Source organism: Lepisosteus platostomus, chromosome 10, assembly GCF_059453375.1.
Source record: "Lepisosteus platostomus isolate fLepPlt1 chromosome 10, fLepPlt1.hap1, whole genome shotgun sequence".
Lineage (NCBI taxonomy): Eukaryota > Metazoa > Chordata > Actinopteri > Semionotiformes > Lepisosteidae > Lepisosteus > Lepisosteus platostomus.
Window position 1 is genome coordinate 46,613,823 of NC_142620.1, and position 17,408 is coordinate 46,631,230.

Below are 17,408 nucleotides of genomic sequence, written 5' to 3' on the forward strand. Positions count from 1 at the left end.
TGCTGTAGAAACATATTTGCAATCCTTCCTTTAAATCGGTATAACAAAGACAGGCACATTATATATAATAAATGACAGACCATGATTTTTTGTGATAAATATGTAGAAGGTTTGACTTAGAAATATAGTAATTTCAGTTAATGCTGACTGCAGTTTGAGTGGTATGGTTTCATTACTAATCAGTCAAAGTGACTGACATTCAATTAAAAATTCAGTAGAGCAATTTTGTTGTGTTACATTTTCTATGAAGAGAATGTGAATGTTTATTAAAAATAAACTGGGTAGTGTGTGAAAAGCATTTACATGTATTTTGCAGAACCTGCAAAAAAAGCATAAATTAATTTTACCCATCACTCAAAAACTATTTACGTATTATCACCAGCAGAAAAACTAAATCAAATTATTTGTTGAGCACCAACTACACAATATAGCAAAGAAGCAAACAAAACTTGTTAGAGCTCTCGGGCCACAATGCAATTCTAAAATTCATGCATTGCTTCAATTTGTAGTTTAATATCTTTCTGTAATCAATCCCTCCACTACTACTGCTACAGTATAACTGAAATTATGTTCACTTCTCAACAGTACTTTGTAAATGTTAAAAGGAAATTAAATGTCAGCATTTCTAATTGATTACTGCCTGGTGCTTTGAACTAAAGATTATACACAGTATACATACTGTATAAATGCAAAGTCATTAGTTACAGAAACTGGTCTAATTAACTACAATATTTAAAACTAACCTGTTTTGCACAGCAGCTATTATTTTGAAATAATCACTCAAAATGAATTGTAAAATCTAATATTTCCAGATAGATGATTAACAATTATAAAAAAATATCAACAATAACAGGTTTTAGTTCTTTCTTTAATGATGTTTAATTTGGGGAAAAAACATGACACAATGTTTTAGAATTGCACATGTCTAATTATGAAATCAATTAAATGATAACCTTTAAACGTTTTTTTAAAAGTGCTTAAAATTTGTGCAAAGCTTAATGTTAATGGATGTCCATCAATCAAAAAAATATTTCAAGGGATTCTCAAATTTTAGGTTTTTCTTTAATATGGCTTTACACATACCTGTATCTACTGTAGTACATCAACAACCTAATAAAAAACATACAAAGGCTTGTCTTTCTGCATGCTAATTTAACAAGACGTTTAATAATAGAAAATCAATTTCAATTCAGTAGACAAAATTCTATAATGCTAAAAATGTAAAAGTGCATCAGAACTATTGCAAATGAAAAAATACAAAATGGCACAAAAATATATGAAGCAAGAAGCCTCCACAAGCATTTGAATCTGACATTTATAATAATTGCTATATGATGCTGTGGGCATGAATACTGGCAGTTCTCTGTAAGTTTTAAGTCTTCAAATTGTAAAAATTAAGTTGTACTGTACATGATTCCTTTATGATTTCAGTTTTTTGTCTTTTCGTCCTGCAGTATCTGAGAGAGTGTCTGTCTTTCTTTTTTGTGCCTGAAAAATAGTAAATGGTGTTAATTGCAGAAAACAAGCTTCTTGATAGAATTAGAAAGTTCATTAAATTACATTTTCTCACATAATATGGTATTTTTAATTAATTCTGTTTACAATAACTTTAACAATAATATTACTATATTTATATAATCATATCTGAAAACCACATTACAAACCAAAATTAATTGATGTTTTCAATGTAAAAACTATACTACAAATGTAGTATAACATTATAAAAACTGTGATGTTATAAATGTTAGGCATCAGTGTCAAAATTAATATTTAAATCCTGAAAAACAGTTCTTAGATAAACACCTACTATTTTATGCACATTTTAGGCTTTTTTCCCAACTAAATACAGGTATATATATATAAGTAAATCCAAGTAATTTGTTACTTACAGTTTGAGCTTTAGGTGCCCTTTTCTTCTTTTCAGCTCTTTCTTTTTCCTCAATTTCCATGTTCTCTTTTTCTATCAGTGAAATGAGGGTGTTACACCGTCTCTGAAGCTCCTAAATGTAGAGCCTTCGTTAAAATTCAAACCAACTGTAACTATTACCAAATACGTCTTTTCTTAATTCATTTCTTAACTTTCAGGTAAATCTACTAAAAAATAAAAAGTAAGGTAAAATTCAAAAGAGAGTACAAACTGTCATCTTCTACTTACCATAGCAGTTCGCGATTTAATAAACCAATCAAATCTAAACTGTGGTGCATTTCGAACACACTGTCTCAGTTCCTCATAGACATTTTCCTTATCAAAGCCCATTTTGTGAAGCATACAGATGAGGAATCTGTCTTCTTCTTCTGTGTAGTTCTTTCCTTTGTTGGTTCCATACTGTATCCTTAACTGGTGAAATGGGGCCTTATATCGTGCAATCTGAAACATGGTAGCTCCAAGTTATTATTTTATTTTCATTTTATTATATATTTTAAGTTCTAAACCAGCCACAAACTACCACATATTCATAGACTATAATAAATTCACATTTTCTTTCCTATGACTTTACTGTTTGTGTCCAATTTTAGTATATAAACTCCTATATATTTCCACATTTTGCACAGACTTTGTTAACACTTATCTTATGTATACTTATTCTTTACAAAAAGAAAAAGAGTGCATTAAAACATAATTATGCTCGTAGTATTTCATGACATATTGTACTATAGGCCGAAATCTAAAATCCCTTTGCAATACTACTCATTTTCAATCCGATGTTCTTTTCATTAGTATGGCATCTAATTCACATAAGATAGTCTCGTAAAACCTTCAAGCACACATCCCCCCAACTGGTCTACCTTTGCATCTAGTGCTTTCTTGATGCTGATCCTTCTCTGGATCCTTGCTTCACCACGCTCTATTTGAGCCATAATTTTCTCAATATCCTGTAGCTCATTACATCGTTCCCAGAAAACAGCTTGAAAGGAAAATAAATGTTGTTACAGAAATACAGTTACACATTACAACTTTATATTTACATATTACAGTAGTTATGCTATAAGTATAATTATTATTTGGCACATTTATGTAGGGCAACTCAATGATTTATGACAGCCAGTATATGCAAATACCCACAATATAAAACAGAACAGGTAGAGAAGTGAGGAACATTCACTTTAATTAACTGAATTAAGGGGGGGTGTTAGGGAGGCTAAATGTAATTTTAGGTAGCCCTGTGGTGCACTTAGCCAAGAAACTGAGGTTAACACCCCTACTTCTGGTAACAGTGGCAAGGTATCTTTAATGACCAGTAGTCAGGACCTCAGTTTAACATCCCATCTGAAGGACAGCACCTCCTACTGTATAGCCCTGTCCTTAGTCACCATACTGAGGCATAATGTTTTTGGAAATTGCAGTCCAGAGGAAAGAACTGTCCCCTACTGGAACACCAATAACACCACTTAAAGAAGCAAGTGGTTTTTCTTAAGAGTATTCCCATTCCAATGCTGATCAGACCCAGCATTGCTTAGCTACTAAATATGATAAGATCATAATACAAGGCAGTAATGCTGCTGGAATGGTTTGCCAAATTCCCATGATGTTCAACTTCAACCAAAACGTAGATTAATAAAAGTTCATGAATATTTAAATGAAATCCTACCAGAATACTCAATGACTTCTTCTGGGGTTTTCCCTTCCACTTCACGAGCAATGTTGTCAATATCATCACGGCCATACTTCTCATTTGCTTTTATAAACTGATTGAAATCCCGCTTGTTCCAACTTGTAAATCCCTGTGAAAGACATGGAAAAACATTACTGCTACCATAAAACATTCAGGTAGGCTAATGTATTGTAAGAAAAAAATATACCTCCACTAAAGCTAAGGCAGTCTATCTTTAAACCTTTACCTTTAAAAAGTTAATTTATTGTAAAAACAAAATTAAAATATCTCAGAAAGTAGTCTTTACTTATTGTATTTGCTTATATTAAGCATTTTTAGGATTGGTAAAAAAGCACAACTGGATTATCCAGATTAGATGTATTATATAGATCTGATTACATTAACACTAATGTACAATCTACAATATATATATGGATCACATTAATTTAAATCAGGATTATACAACACTATAGGATATTTCAGACATTAAAGTTGTACAGTATTTGTTTAATGACACTTATAACTGAAATGACTGAGTGACCTGTGTGAGAAGTTTTTCCTTTTCTTCAGTCTCTTCTGCTGTAAGTGGTCCTGCCTCATCAATCTTTCTTTGCTCTTCTTTTTGCACCTGGGTTGCATTGGAAAGTTCAGGGTTTTTAGGAACCTACAGAGCAAAAGTAAACTTCAGTTAAGTATCATATGAGTAAATGAGCCATACCACCCTGCAAGAACACCTGGCAGCCCACTGAAGCTAAGCAGGTGTGATCCAGACCTCCTAGGAAACATTAAGATTGCTGCTGGAACTGGTGTTAATGGGGCCAGTAGGGGGCACTCACCCTGTAGTGTGTGTTTGTCCTAATGCCCAAGTATAGTGACAGGGACACTATACTGTAAAATGGCGCTGTCCTTTGGATGTTGTCTCAGATGAGACATAAAACCGAGGTCCTCTCTGCGGTCAGTAAAACACACACTCTCTGTGTGGCCGTTTCTCGAAAAGAGTAGGAGTGTAACCCCTGCGTCCTGGCCAAATGTCCCATTGGCCTTTATCAATCACGGCCTCCTAATAATCCCCATCTATGATTTGGCTTCATCACTCTGTTCTCCTCCCCACTTACAGCTAATGTGCGGTGAGCGTTCTGGCACACTATGGCTGCCGTCACATCATCCAGGTGGATGCTGCACATTGGTGGTGGTGGAGGTGACTCCCCATTACCTGTAAAGTGCTTTGAGTGGAGTGTCCAGAAAAGCACTATATAAGTGTAAGGAATAAATTATTATTATTATTATTATTATTATTATTATTATTATTATTATTAAGTAAACTTTACTTAAGTCTCACATGAGTAAAACATACACTATCATTACCAGTATTAATTCTTTTAATTTGATGCCTCTTTCAGCTGTATCAAGCATTACGTATGTACATTCGAAGTTGTAAGAAACCATTATTAATTCAATTATACTGGAACAAAACTAGATTATCAAAGAGCTTTGAAGAAAAAAAACACTTTGAAGAATTATTAAAGCAAGAGTGTACAAAAAAGCTATCAAACGAAAGTCATCTTCTATACTTGTGGGGAAGATGACGAAATATAGATTTTTTCCCATGCCAGAAAAGCTTAAAAAAGTCACAATAGTGAAATCCAATACTGGATAGATAAGACTGTTATGAAATGTTTTTATCTAACTCTGAACAAAATTAAACCAACAGCAGAACATGAGTTGGATCGTTCTGATCTGGTCACTTGGTGTTCAGAAGAGAGATCGGGAATGTGAGAGTCTGATAGTCCTAAACTGCTGTCTGAGGCTATTTCTGAAATTACACTTTTTACTGTAAGCAGATAACATGCTGTTAAAAAGGTAATCACCAAAAGTACTGTGTACCATGAATTCTTTATCTGACAGGTACATACAGTATAGTCAAAAAATAAAATGATAGTGTACTTTCCTTCTACAGTATATGCAGATATTGATTGCATGTATAAATCTATACCTATTTATTTTAGACTGAGCTTGAAATTATTCACTGAAGGTCTGAAAAATTACAGCCCTAGATAACAGTAGCTCGGCTCAATTTACTCTGTCACACTGTTTAAACAGATGAATGCTAGGCTGAAATGTCGCAAGGGAAACTGTGTATGGTCGCCTGGTATGATAAACAGACACCATACAATCTGTCAGTCTGTTTTGGCAGGGGCTGAGAACCAAACAACAGGGGATGGTCAGGCCAAAGTTGAGGTGTGCTAGTGAGAAAGAATCCCTTGATACATGCTGGTACCATCCAGTGCCTCTGTTCCTCATCTGTTATGGTTTTGTCTTCATAAGACACCTATTAAAAGTTATAAGATGACCCCACTTTATGCATACAATGTGTTCTAATGTACAACTTTCATTTAATTTGGTATGGTAGAAATGAAGCAAACTTACCTTGTAGCCTATTGTCTTTCTGTAGTACAGAATTTCCTTCTCCAGTAATTCAAACAAGCGTGGCGGAAAAAACTGGAAATCTTGAATATTTGGCTGCTTTGGTGGACGTGGGGCCTCAATAATAGAAGAGACTAATTAGGATCCATGTAAAACTGTTATGATTAAATTAACATTCTTGTGTGATGCAAACATTTACCTTGGGTGCCCTTGGTTCACTAACTCTGAGAGCTTCTCTAAAATATGCATCAACAGCATAATTAGCTTTTCGTTCTCTTTTTGGTGGTTCAATCCATTCCATCATACTGAGCTGAAAAAATTAAAGGGTAATAAATTTTAAATAGAAAAAAGTGGAAAAGGAATAGACTGTACTGTACATAGACCTTGAGCAAACTTTTGATTTGTTTAAGAATCACTGCAAACATTGTCCACTACAAATAAATAAATATTAACAAAAAATACAATTTATTTTCCTTTTTGGCCTGTCCTTACCTCAGTTGATTTATAATGAGATTATAAAACTGAATCAACAATGAATTTGTATTGTAAAGCATAAAAAGTATAAATACCTTTTGCTTTTCCCTATAGTCCTCCCCCTCAAAGTTATACAGGCTGGTTTCTGTATCCACAGTGAAATTTCTGAGAGAACTCTCACCAAGTTTCTCCAATCGCTCATTCATTTCTGCAGTCTACAAATGATTGAAGAATATTTTATAAATGTTTGCAGTTTAAGCCAAAACGAATGAGACAGAATCAAAAATGTATTAAAATGTGCTATTTCACTTGTCTTCTTACCTTCTTTGCACCTCTCTCAAGGATTGTGTTAATGTCTTCATCTGTCAGTTCACTGTCTTTGGAAGCAAAGACATGAGTAGCGCCATGACGGATCATCTGCAGCATTTCATCCTTTGCCAGCTTATTGGATTGTTGATCAATTAATCTCCCTGTAAAAAGACTGAAATCCATTAAAGAAAAGGAATGCAAAACAATCAGTATTCATAAAATATATACTGTAACCTGCTCACAGCTCTGGAACAAGAAATCTTTCAAAAATATTTAGATGAAAAAATATCTATGCTCTACCTATGCTTCATAACAATCTATGCTCATTAAGGACATTTAGAAAGATGTAACATTGAGTAGAATCACACTTTTTTTTCAGTTATTTGCTTTTACACAAATGTATTTATCAAAGATGAAGAAAACATATAAATGCAAAAAACATATTTACAACACCCTGCAAAAGTAATCATCCCCTTCCAATAGTGACACATTTTGTAGCATGGCTAATAATATATCTACACAATTTTAAAATGAATATTTTAAATAAAATTAGAATGTTCAAACTCAATGCTTTTTTTAGGTGAAAGAAGTTAAAAGTCAGAAAAAACTGCAAGAAAAATCAGAAAGTATGTTGGCTATATAATAATTCACCTTTGACATATTTTTTGGATTAACAATATTCACTTTATAAATATGTGTACCCATCATTTGTAATTTAACAAAATGAGACATCAATGTGTAAGGTCAATACTTTTGCAAGGCATTGTATACTGTGTTTAATCACAATGTGTCTTGTTTTGAAAGGTTGAATACCTTGTTGTATCACAATGGAGTCTAGTCTAAGTTTCATCTCAGCTCTTTCAACAATCCTCTCCTCAACTGTGTTATCAGTGATGAGCCGAAACACACGCACAGTTTTTGTCTGGCCTATACGATGGGCACGATCCTACAAATAAAAAGGAATAAATGATTTTCATAGCCTGATCTTCAGACTCTCAGAGGCCACTCTTTTGGTTAAAAAAATGCTTCACAGGGATCATCAGACTTTAAAAGGATAATACAACTAAATAAGTCTGGTATCATTTTAAGCAAGTGGGTTAGATAAATGCAGCTAGATTTATATTTAAATCTAAAGAAAAAATCAAGTAAGCAAAATAACTTTTTGTACAAACCATAGCTTGCAAATCCACTTGTGGATTCCAGTCAGAGTCATACAGAATGACAACATCAGCTGTAGCCAAGTTAATTCCAAGTCCTCCAGCTCTGGTGCTTAACATGAAAATGAATTTTGTGCTGTTTGGGGCATTGTAGGTTTCTATTGCTTCCTATAAGTTTTGAAATAAATAGTGATGTGATACATGGCAAAAAGCTACAAAATTATGGAGATTACATAATAGACTAGCAAGGAATCTTTAAATAAGAATGATAATTGTTATAAACATTTTTATGATATTAAAACATTGATATGAATTCTGATGCTCAGTTAACGTGTAAGCATGAGTTTGGAAATTAAAAAAAAGAACATAGTACACATACTGTAATCCTTATACTCTTCACAATTACTACAGAGTATACTGTACATTTATTCTTTTAATCCTTTGAGTGGATATGCAGTCACAAAAGCTAGCAGATCTGCAAGATATTTCATTTAAAGTAAGCCAGCAAAGTATGAGTATAAGATATATATGACAGGATATATCAGAACTCCAATCATAACAGGTAAATGTTATTTCATACCTCTCTTTCTTCATGTGGAGTATTTCCATCGAGACGGCAATACTCATAACCTCTCCACATGCAGTAATCCTCTAAAATGTCAAGAACTCGGGTCATCTGGCTGAAGATAAGGACTCTGGATCCTTGTAATAGAGCAAAACAAGGCGCATCAGTAAGTTAGCCTACTAAGGATATGAGTCACACAGCAGTATTGGTAGCAAAAATGCCAGTCCTATTAAATATCTTGAATACCATCCAGAAGATAGAAGAAAGTTTAGAAGTCTTTGAAAAAGTGGTTACAGGAACATCAAGACACAACGACCAGTTCCAAACATATTTTACTTGTTAAGCTTACTAGGGTGCCAAATAATTCTCTTTTTAGCATTACATTTTCTTCTCACATAAAACACTTACAGTAATTGGAACAATCCCATTAAACAAATGCAATCTGCATTTACAGGAAACAGACACTGTATGTTAATGTCAACAACTGACCTACAGTACATTAAAAAAATGTTCAAAATAAAGTGCTTCAGTAACAAAAACATCACAGGTATGTAAAACTATACTTTAAAAGTACGTATTCAGGGACCCATATGAATAGCAAAATTGAACAGGCACCTTGTTCTTTAACCTTTGGCAGCAGCTTATCCAAGACCACCATTTTTCCACTGTTGGTGACTAGGTGTGTGTCAGTAGTGTATGGAGGACCGGGCTCTGCACCGTCAAAGAGATATGGATGGTTGCAGCACTTCCTCAATTGCATCAAGATATTCAAGAGACGCATTTTGTCCATCTTCCCAGCAGAATTGAGAATATCAATGTCTTTCATAAGTATCTTTGTGTACCTTCAAACAAACAAAAATGCACCAAAGGTCAAAAATGAAAAATTTCAAATACCGATCCATACAAAAAGTGTATGTCCTCAAGAACTGCTTAAAACATCAACAGCTAACCAATCTTACCATTCTCTTTGCATCTTGCTGAGGCCAAGATATATTTTGACTTCCTTCTTCGGTGGCAAACTTTTCTCCACTTCAGCTTTTATGCGGCGAAGCAAGAAAGGTCTTAAAACCTCAAAGAACAGCAAATAAAATCATTTTATTCTAGAGCACTTGTGCAAACATAAAATTATTTGATTCACGAGAACACATACTGAATTCAGGCAGCATGGTTTTGTTACATCCCAGTGTGTGATCTGTGTGTGTTTTTTTTATGTTCCCCATTGGCCCACCATTAACCCACTGTTCCGTATGACATCATCCTCAATCAGCCTCTCAGCCAATCAGACTGCATCTTATTCAATATATAACAAAGAGGTTTTCTGAAGGAAGGGCCTTTCGTTTGACTTCGGTCCTGCTTGGTTTTGGTTATCGCTTCTGGTTATTGCTTCGGCTTTGTTGTTTTGTTGGTTTTCTGTTAGTTTCTTTGTACTTTTGTTTGTTTGTGTGTTTATCCTTGTTTTGTCATTACCTTGCCCTAACGTGTTACTTTTGTGTTCTTTTGTACCCTGTTCCCGTTGATTACTCTTGTTCTCCCTTATTTGTATTCTGGGTTCACTTGTGTTTTTGTGTGAACTTTTGTGTATAAGGTTAGTTTAGGTTGTTGGGTACACTTTACACACTTAGTTGATTTTGTATTAGTAACACTAGTTTAGTACAGGTGAGTGCCATTTGTCTTGTATGGTTTTGGGTAGTCAGAGGAGGTTAGTAAGGGTGTTGAAGATGCCGAAGACCGTGTGTTTCGGGTTTTCTTTTGTAGTTAGGTTAGCTTTCCCTCACTGTCCTAGCCAGCTCCATTTCGTTATTTTCTTTTCTTTGGCACCACTCTAGTGCCTTACCCTTGTTATCACGCTTCCTAGTCCCTCACCAAAACCCACCTGCTTCCAAAAGAATTATCCAAAATGTTACACCCCTTTACCCCTAGACACTTGGGGTCGTAACAGTTTAAACAAATTAACTGAAAGTACTCCATTTTGACAGTTGCTAGAAGGGTCACTCTCACATTTTTACCAAACTGTTTTGTGTAATGTCATTGGCAATAAGATGTACAGGTAACTGATTCTGGCAACAAGAATATCCTAAATGAAATGTCCAATAACGTAAATTTCTTAAAAACTTACTGCATGCAGACGTTCCACAAGTTTCTGATCTCCAAGACAGTTGTTTGTGTCAAACCATGAATCAAAATCCTGAAAACGAAATCCACAAGAGAAAAGTGTAACTGACACTTCATCTAGTATTGGTTTCTTTTGAGCATTTTTATGCTTCTACACAGTAATGTACACAAGAAAGGAAAATGTAAACTAAATCTTGACAGCAGAGGTGTTGTAATGTCAGAGATGTAGTAAGTATCTGAATTTAAATTACAATGAATCTTGAAAACATCAGATCAGCAACACCCTGAGGGGACTACTGTATGTATTCATTTTCTGATCTGAACGTGAATGAGGTGGAGCAGACAAAGGAGCATTGAGAAACATGCTGGAGGGGAAACTACTGTAGCTGTTCTAAGGTAGCATTCAGACACAAAAAGAAAACAGCACCAACAGCAGAAATTTCATGTCATGAATATCATGAATAAAACAAATAATAATAAAGTATGACTAGAGGGGCATGGAAGGCCTTGAAAGACAGTGCAGAAATGTAGTTCACATTGCCAATGGAAAGTTTTTTTTTAAGTCATACATTATCCACTGGTAGGAGAATGTTATTTTTTACATTATAGCCATACAAAACAGTAAAGCAAAGCAGCTGAATACAGAATAGTGATAAGTTGCTGAAGGGCACAACATACATCTGCTGAATTGAAAACGTCAGGTAAGAGGAAGTTCAGCAAGGACCACAACTCATGTAGGTTGTTCTGGAGAGGAGTTCCTGTCAGGAGCAACCTGTTTGTTGTCTTAAACTCTCGAACAATTTCAGAAAGCTGTGGAAAAAAAAATATATTACAGTTTTTGGTTAGATCACAAGATTCATACTGTTTAACAATTTCAAATATAGCACTTTTCATACTAAAGGATTTGAAAACACTTCATGCACATCATCCACCACTGAACAGCTACATCACACAGCACATTATGTAGAAAACAAATTACTTCACCAATTATAGCGTACGTTAAGGACAACAAAAAATAAACCCAGTGTGGAATTTAGGCAAGACATCGGGTTTACACCTTTACTCTTTAATAAGTGTTCTTTAAAGGGATCTTTAATGGGTCTATATTCTCCATTTTGGTGAAGTTTCTGACCATACAGTAAGCGCAGAATTTATGGGCCTGTTGTGAGCCGTGTCTGGTGAGGAGCGTCTGTGGTATCTTTGGTGTCTCTTTATATGACACACAAGTCATGAATTGTTCTAGTATCTGCTTCAATATTCCTATTTTGCCATACAATAATTAATACAATACATTTTGATTGCATACCTTAGACTTCTCATTCTTTATTCTGTGTGCTTCATCTATGACTAGGTATCTCCAGTTGAATTTCTTAAAGACAGACTTTTCTCTGATCACCATTTCATATGATGTAACACAAACATCCCATTCACCAGGCATCATGACATCCCGGATGAAAGCAGCCTGCAAGGTAAGATAAATTTTACTCCATATCTATAATCAGATCTGTAAGCCTATATATCATCACATCCAGTATTGAATCAAAGCACACAAAAAAAATAATTTTGAAAGAAATTTGAAAGATTTTCACTTACTCTTGCATCCTTGTCTCCAATGAGACAGACAGCTCGAAGGGTTGGGACCCAGCGTTTGAATTCATTCATCCAGTTGTGCAAAGTAGATTTCGGAACCAAAACCATGTGTGGTCCGGGAATGTTTCTGTAGTGCTTGAGATAACCCAGTAATGCTATCGTCTGTAGTGTCTTACCTAACCCCTGCATAAAAACAAAATATTGACTATAGATAAATAAACTGGAATAACCCAAGTATCAGAGAAAGATCAACACAAAATACACAATGGATCACCATCACATCCACTATTTTTTCTTTCTTTTTTATCTGGAATTGGCAATTGGGCTTTTTTGTACGTTTTACAATTTTGCATAACCACCCAATTTCAAACAATACTAATTGTTTAGTTACCAAGAACTCCAGTATCCATTAGGGAGAGAATGAGACATACAGAAATACTCTTCTCACATGTCCACCTAAAAAGCTATTCATCATTTGACAAGCATTACAGTACCTGACAGGAGAGTAAGCTCTAATTGGAGGAGAAACACATCCTACTGTACCTTTGATGTCACTGCAAACTTGGGAGCCAGTGTTGTGCCAAGAGCAGCAGGGATCCAGGACAACTACAGTAAACTGAACTTTACCACAATGGCACTTTGCCAATTGCGTACCTCTACTGGAACCATCCCTGTCATTGGTGGCTAGTAACTGGAACTAACAACACTTGAACCATAGCGCTCAGCCTGTGCCTCATGCATGTGGCTTTAGAAAGTCAAGAACCTACAGTATGTATTTCTGCTTACAAAGTATTTCTGTTCATCTCCACAAACTACAGTAGGTTCTCAACACCTAGGAATTTAACATTCAAAATGTCACTTATTTGTGATTTGGCTTGGCCAATGGGATCTTTGACAAAAAAAAGCAGAGTGGGATGAAGTTTGTGATTACTGTTGTTTGTTTTGTTGATCAATGTTATTTTAATTAATAGCCTATTCAGTAGTATTTTAATTATCATACTGTATGAGATAGGGTTACCTTTATCTTTTAACCATACTATGTACTGTAGTGCATTATGCAACAATAAGGGGGGGAACTTAGTTACAGTATATGCAAATTTGGCTGTTTGTGATGGTTCTCTGTACCAAACTCTCACAAATGTTAAGACCATCCTGTATACAGGACCATGAGAGGGGTAAAATAAAAATGTTGCAATCTCTCATGACAATAAATTCAAAAATATTCTATTATATTAATATATTAGTATTAGCTATTATATTAATATTCTACTTTGGAACTTACATGGGTTAGGTTATCTTATGTTAGGTTAAGTAGGCCCCAGACTATTTAATTCAAACATTTTGTAAATATGATAGTAATTTAAAATTAATTCCTTTTCAGTGTAACTCATTATAATGGCAGTTTCGCCATAACATCATTAATTCAGAAATTGCCCATTTTTTCTAGTTCAATTATCTCCTGTAGTTCATACCATCTCATCAGCCAGAATTCCATTTATTCCATTTTCATATAGGGATATCATCCAGTTCAGGCCTCGAATTTGGTAATCCCTCAGTGCTCCATTTTTAACATCTGGAAAACAAAATATTTGAAATAACAATAAAATCTGAGCATTTAGCAAAGCATTACAATTAGAAATGTCTTAATACAAAATCTATTACTGGATACACCTGCTAAATATAGCCATTAAAATGGTAGCTTTTTTATCTGTAAGCATCATGAAATTGAATGTATTGGCCAAGCTATAAAAGATCATGACAGCTCAAGTAAAATTACTTAATTCAATATTTTTTTGTGCCTTACAAGATGGTGATTCTTCAAATCTAACCAGGACGTTTGATGTCTTTCGGCTCTCTGACAGCAACTCCTCATCCTCTTCTTGCTCAGTGCGTCTATGACGATTACTGAAATTTACACACACACACAAAAAACATTTAATATTTAATATATTTGTATTCCCAAGCAATTTAAAGTTAAAAATAAAACAAAATCAAATATTGGTTTAATGGGAAGAACTGTATTTCATTACCATTTAAATAATACAGACGGAGACCACAGTGGTACACTGCACTCATACACACAGTGGAATCGTGATACAAGTAAGCACTGAAATATAAATGCAGATGGTACTAATGTCTGTATTAAGTGGTACAAATTATTTCAAATAACAATCTTATTGATGACTTACTCCCCCACAGAGAGCAGATTTTGTTTTTCATCCTTCTTCATGCGGGGTCTCCCCAGCTTCACTTTCAGTGGAGATGTAGGAGACTTCTGTGCTGCTGGCTGAATAAAATGTGCAAAGAGCTCTGTCTGCTTCAATAAGAATTCAAATCTGTTAGCCCGATCTGTTTTCTGAAGGAAAAAGAGAGAAGAAAAAATACTTTAAATCCTGTGTGTAGTTTGTAATATCTGAAATATACCTGAAGCATATTTCTGCATGTGTTTCTTATTTGCACGTAAGTTAAAGTTTACAAAAGCAGTGCATTAAACCAAAATTTGAAACTTACAATAAGAGAGGAACCATTAACCTTTTCTTTTGAACATTTCACCAACAAAAGTGAAATATGTTCTGTACATGTTCAGTAGAGTTCCCATGTCTCATCATAGTCTCATTTATTATTGTAATCTTAGAAACTAAATCTGAATAAATTACAATGCAATTGCAATTTTGATCTATTACAGCTAACATCAAATCTAGAATAGAAATACATGTTTCTTTTGAATGGTATTATAGAACAGGTCACACAATTAAGGGTGAAAATTGTTAATAATATATCAGACAGCAAAATAATAATGCATGATACAGTATGTGCATTGAATTACTTACCCTCTTTTCCTCATATTCAGGGTCAACGTCTGCCTCTACTTTTGTTACCAGTTTGGGGGGAGGTTTGAGTTGAAAAGGTGGATCCTCTTTCTAAACGAGTACATCAAATGTTAAATGTAATGATTACTGTATGTCAATGTCATTTTGTCACTTTGACTATTTTAGTTGCTTTGTTTGTGTATTGAGTATAAGTTTTTAAATTTAAAATAAACTGCACATCTTTCAATATAAATGAAGTAATGTACTATTAATTTAGTAATAATACTCTAAGTATGAGTAGCATGGTTAGATGGTGAAGTTATTTATACAAATACTGTATATAGACCTATATGTTTATGAATAATAGTATTATTTTATCAATGTACATTATATTAATTGGAGTTTTTTAGAATAGTAAAATAAGTCTCTTTAAGTTTTTCTCTCTGTATACAGCATATATGGCTTTTTCATGTTTCCTAAGTTTATTAAATAAATATAGTTGTCTCATTCTGTAATCAAAACAACCAAAACAGCATATTTTGTGTGTCTGAATTACCATTGGGGATATTCTTCAGTACATTATTACATTAGTAAATTTTGACTGTTATGAAAGGGGAAACTTGCTATTAAGTCTGTATTTATAATGTACAGAACAATTACTTAAAACTGGACTGTGTCTGTTAATGTAACAGGTATAATAATTATACAACACAACACTTGGTTTCCTATTCGACAGCAGGCTTTTTCTCTCGCAGTGCCATTTTACTGTATTCTTGAGGTACTGTATTAGGTACCAGCTTCTCTGCAAGACGCAGTGAGTGTCGTTTTCAATTTTCACGCCCACCTGTATTTCTTTTGATCGGTACCTGGGCTATTATACTAACTGTAGGGGTTAAGTGGTCAGTCATCCTTTGTTTTAATATAATAGCTTGTTTTTTTATCTTCTAAAATACAGACTGACATCTGTCTGCAGATGTTGCGTGCTTCCTTCCCGCCATATTCCCCAAATGCAAAACGAAGCAAAAAAAAAAACAGCAAACTTCGGTTCTGCAATGTCTACTTCTTTTACACAGAAGCTTACTGAAAAATACTGCACATTATCCTTCCCTCACCTCCTCCGAATCAGGTTCAGGCTCCCGGGATGTTGACGGAACCTCTTCGTCTGACATTGCTCCTATACTTGTTTAATCTTGACTCAATTTTGATTTTTACTGTAAGTTAAAATAATAAAATACGTCACCATCTGACTGTACATTTCGTAGCATCCGCCCCCTTATACATATAATTAAATCTCGCGGAGTTATGGCAACGTAACACCGCGAGAAGTTAGTCCGGTTTTGACTAGAAAATTCGGACAGAAAGGAAATATATTTCCAAACGTTGAGTTGAATTTCGGTTCTGAAGGTTTAGCCTAGTATTTTAAAAAATGCACACACAATGTCATCTATTTTAAAACACAGAACTGGTATTGATACTGTATTTGTGATCTTTCAAATGAGCTTGCGCCCTGTGTGATTTTACTTTTTAAGCGCTAGTTATTTGTATTTTATTTCTTGGCGTCGTAGTTGTTTTGTTACAACAAATCTGAATACAATATATCTAAAGAGCTATGCCAAGCTGTGTCAAATGCCAAAATAGTAAACGTAGTATACAAAATAGTGGAAAGGGAGAAACTGAAGCTGTTACCGAATTAATGTGAGAATATTTGGTTTCTTCAATAAATGTCCTACTGGAAGAACGAAGTAGCAGTGATCCGTACCACTGCAGTGTCGAGATATTTTGAATTTGATGCAGGAATATAATAATAAAAAAAACTCGTACACAACGACGTTTAATCAGTTAAGAATTATTGAAAAAATAACAAGTCCTTTAACATGCTCTCGCCCAGTCTCATTAATATCTTTTATTAATAGTGACATAGAATTAGCACTTAATGCTAATAATTTTTGTTTTTGTTGTATTCAATGTGTGTTAGATTCTTTTATATTTGTATTAGCTCTGTTATTATACTATTGGATTATTTAATTGACATCTTTGTAATGTTCTTGCAGTGATCATTGTACCGACATTTCAATAGTACTTGCATTTATTCCTGTAAATCGCCCTGGATAAGGTCATACGTCTATCGAATAATAATTTCACAGTTTTCTTAGCGCAGGAAAAATGTTAAACAGACCACTAGATGTCACAAAAGCCTAATGTATTGAAGTTAGAAATTTGAAATCTGCAGTAATCTATGCAGGTCTTTGAAGTTTAGTGAGTAAATCATTTCTGTCACCTTTGCTTTAATCAAAACCTTAAGCAAATTGTGTACTGTAGTTGTCCAGACCACACTAAAACCTTAAGGCTTCTACTACTTACTATCTTTAGTTTC

At 34.3% G+C, this 17,408-nt stretch overlaps 1 protein-coding gene across 1 annotated transcript; it reads right to left on the reverse strand.

Annotated features, from left to right (window-relative positions):
• Positions 1-854: 854 nt before the first annotated feature.
• On the reverse strand, positions 855-16,312 carry smarca1 (SNF2 related chromatin remodeling ATPase 1). The gene is made up of 24 exons (XM_088596744.1): positions 16,147-16,312; positions 15,056-15,145; positions 14,414-14,580; positions 14,029-14,129; positions 13,697-13,797; positions 12,228-12,407; positions 11,941-12,096; positions 11,313-11,444; positions 10,639-10,707; positions 9,482-9,591; positions 9,138-9,364; positions 8,538-8,659; positions 7,973-8,125; positions 7,614-7,746; positions 6,813-6,961; positions 6,587-6,706; positions 6,217-6,327; positions 6,021-6,134; positions 4,135-4,257; positions 3,591-3,723; positions 2,788-2,906; positions 2,156-2,368; positions 1,890-2,000; positions 855-1,488 (listed from the first exon to the last, which is right to left on the reverse strand). Exons 1-24 carry the CDS (start codon positions 16,201-16,203, stop codon positions 1,420-1,422), a joined length of 3,060 nt encoding a protein of 1,019 aa, XP_088452870.1. The 5' UTR covers positions 16,204-16,312; the 3' UTR covers positions 855-1,419.
• Between the last annotated feature and the right edge of the window lie 1,096 nt (positions 16,313-17,408).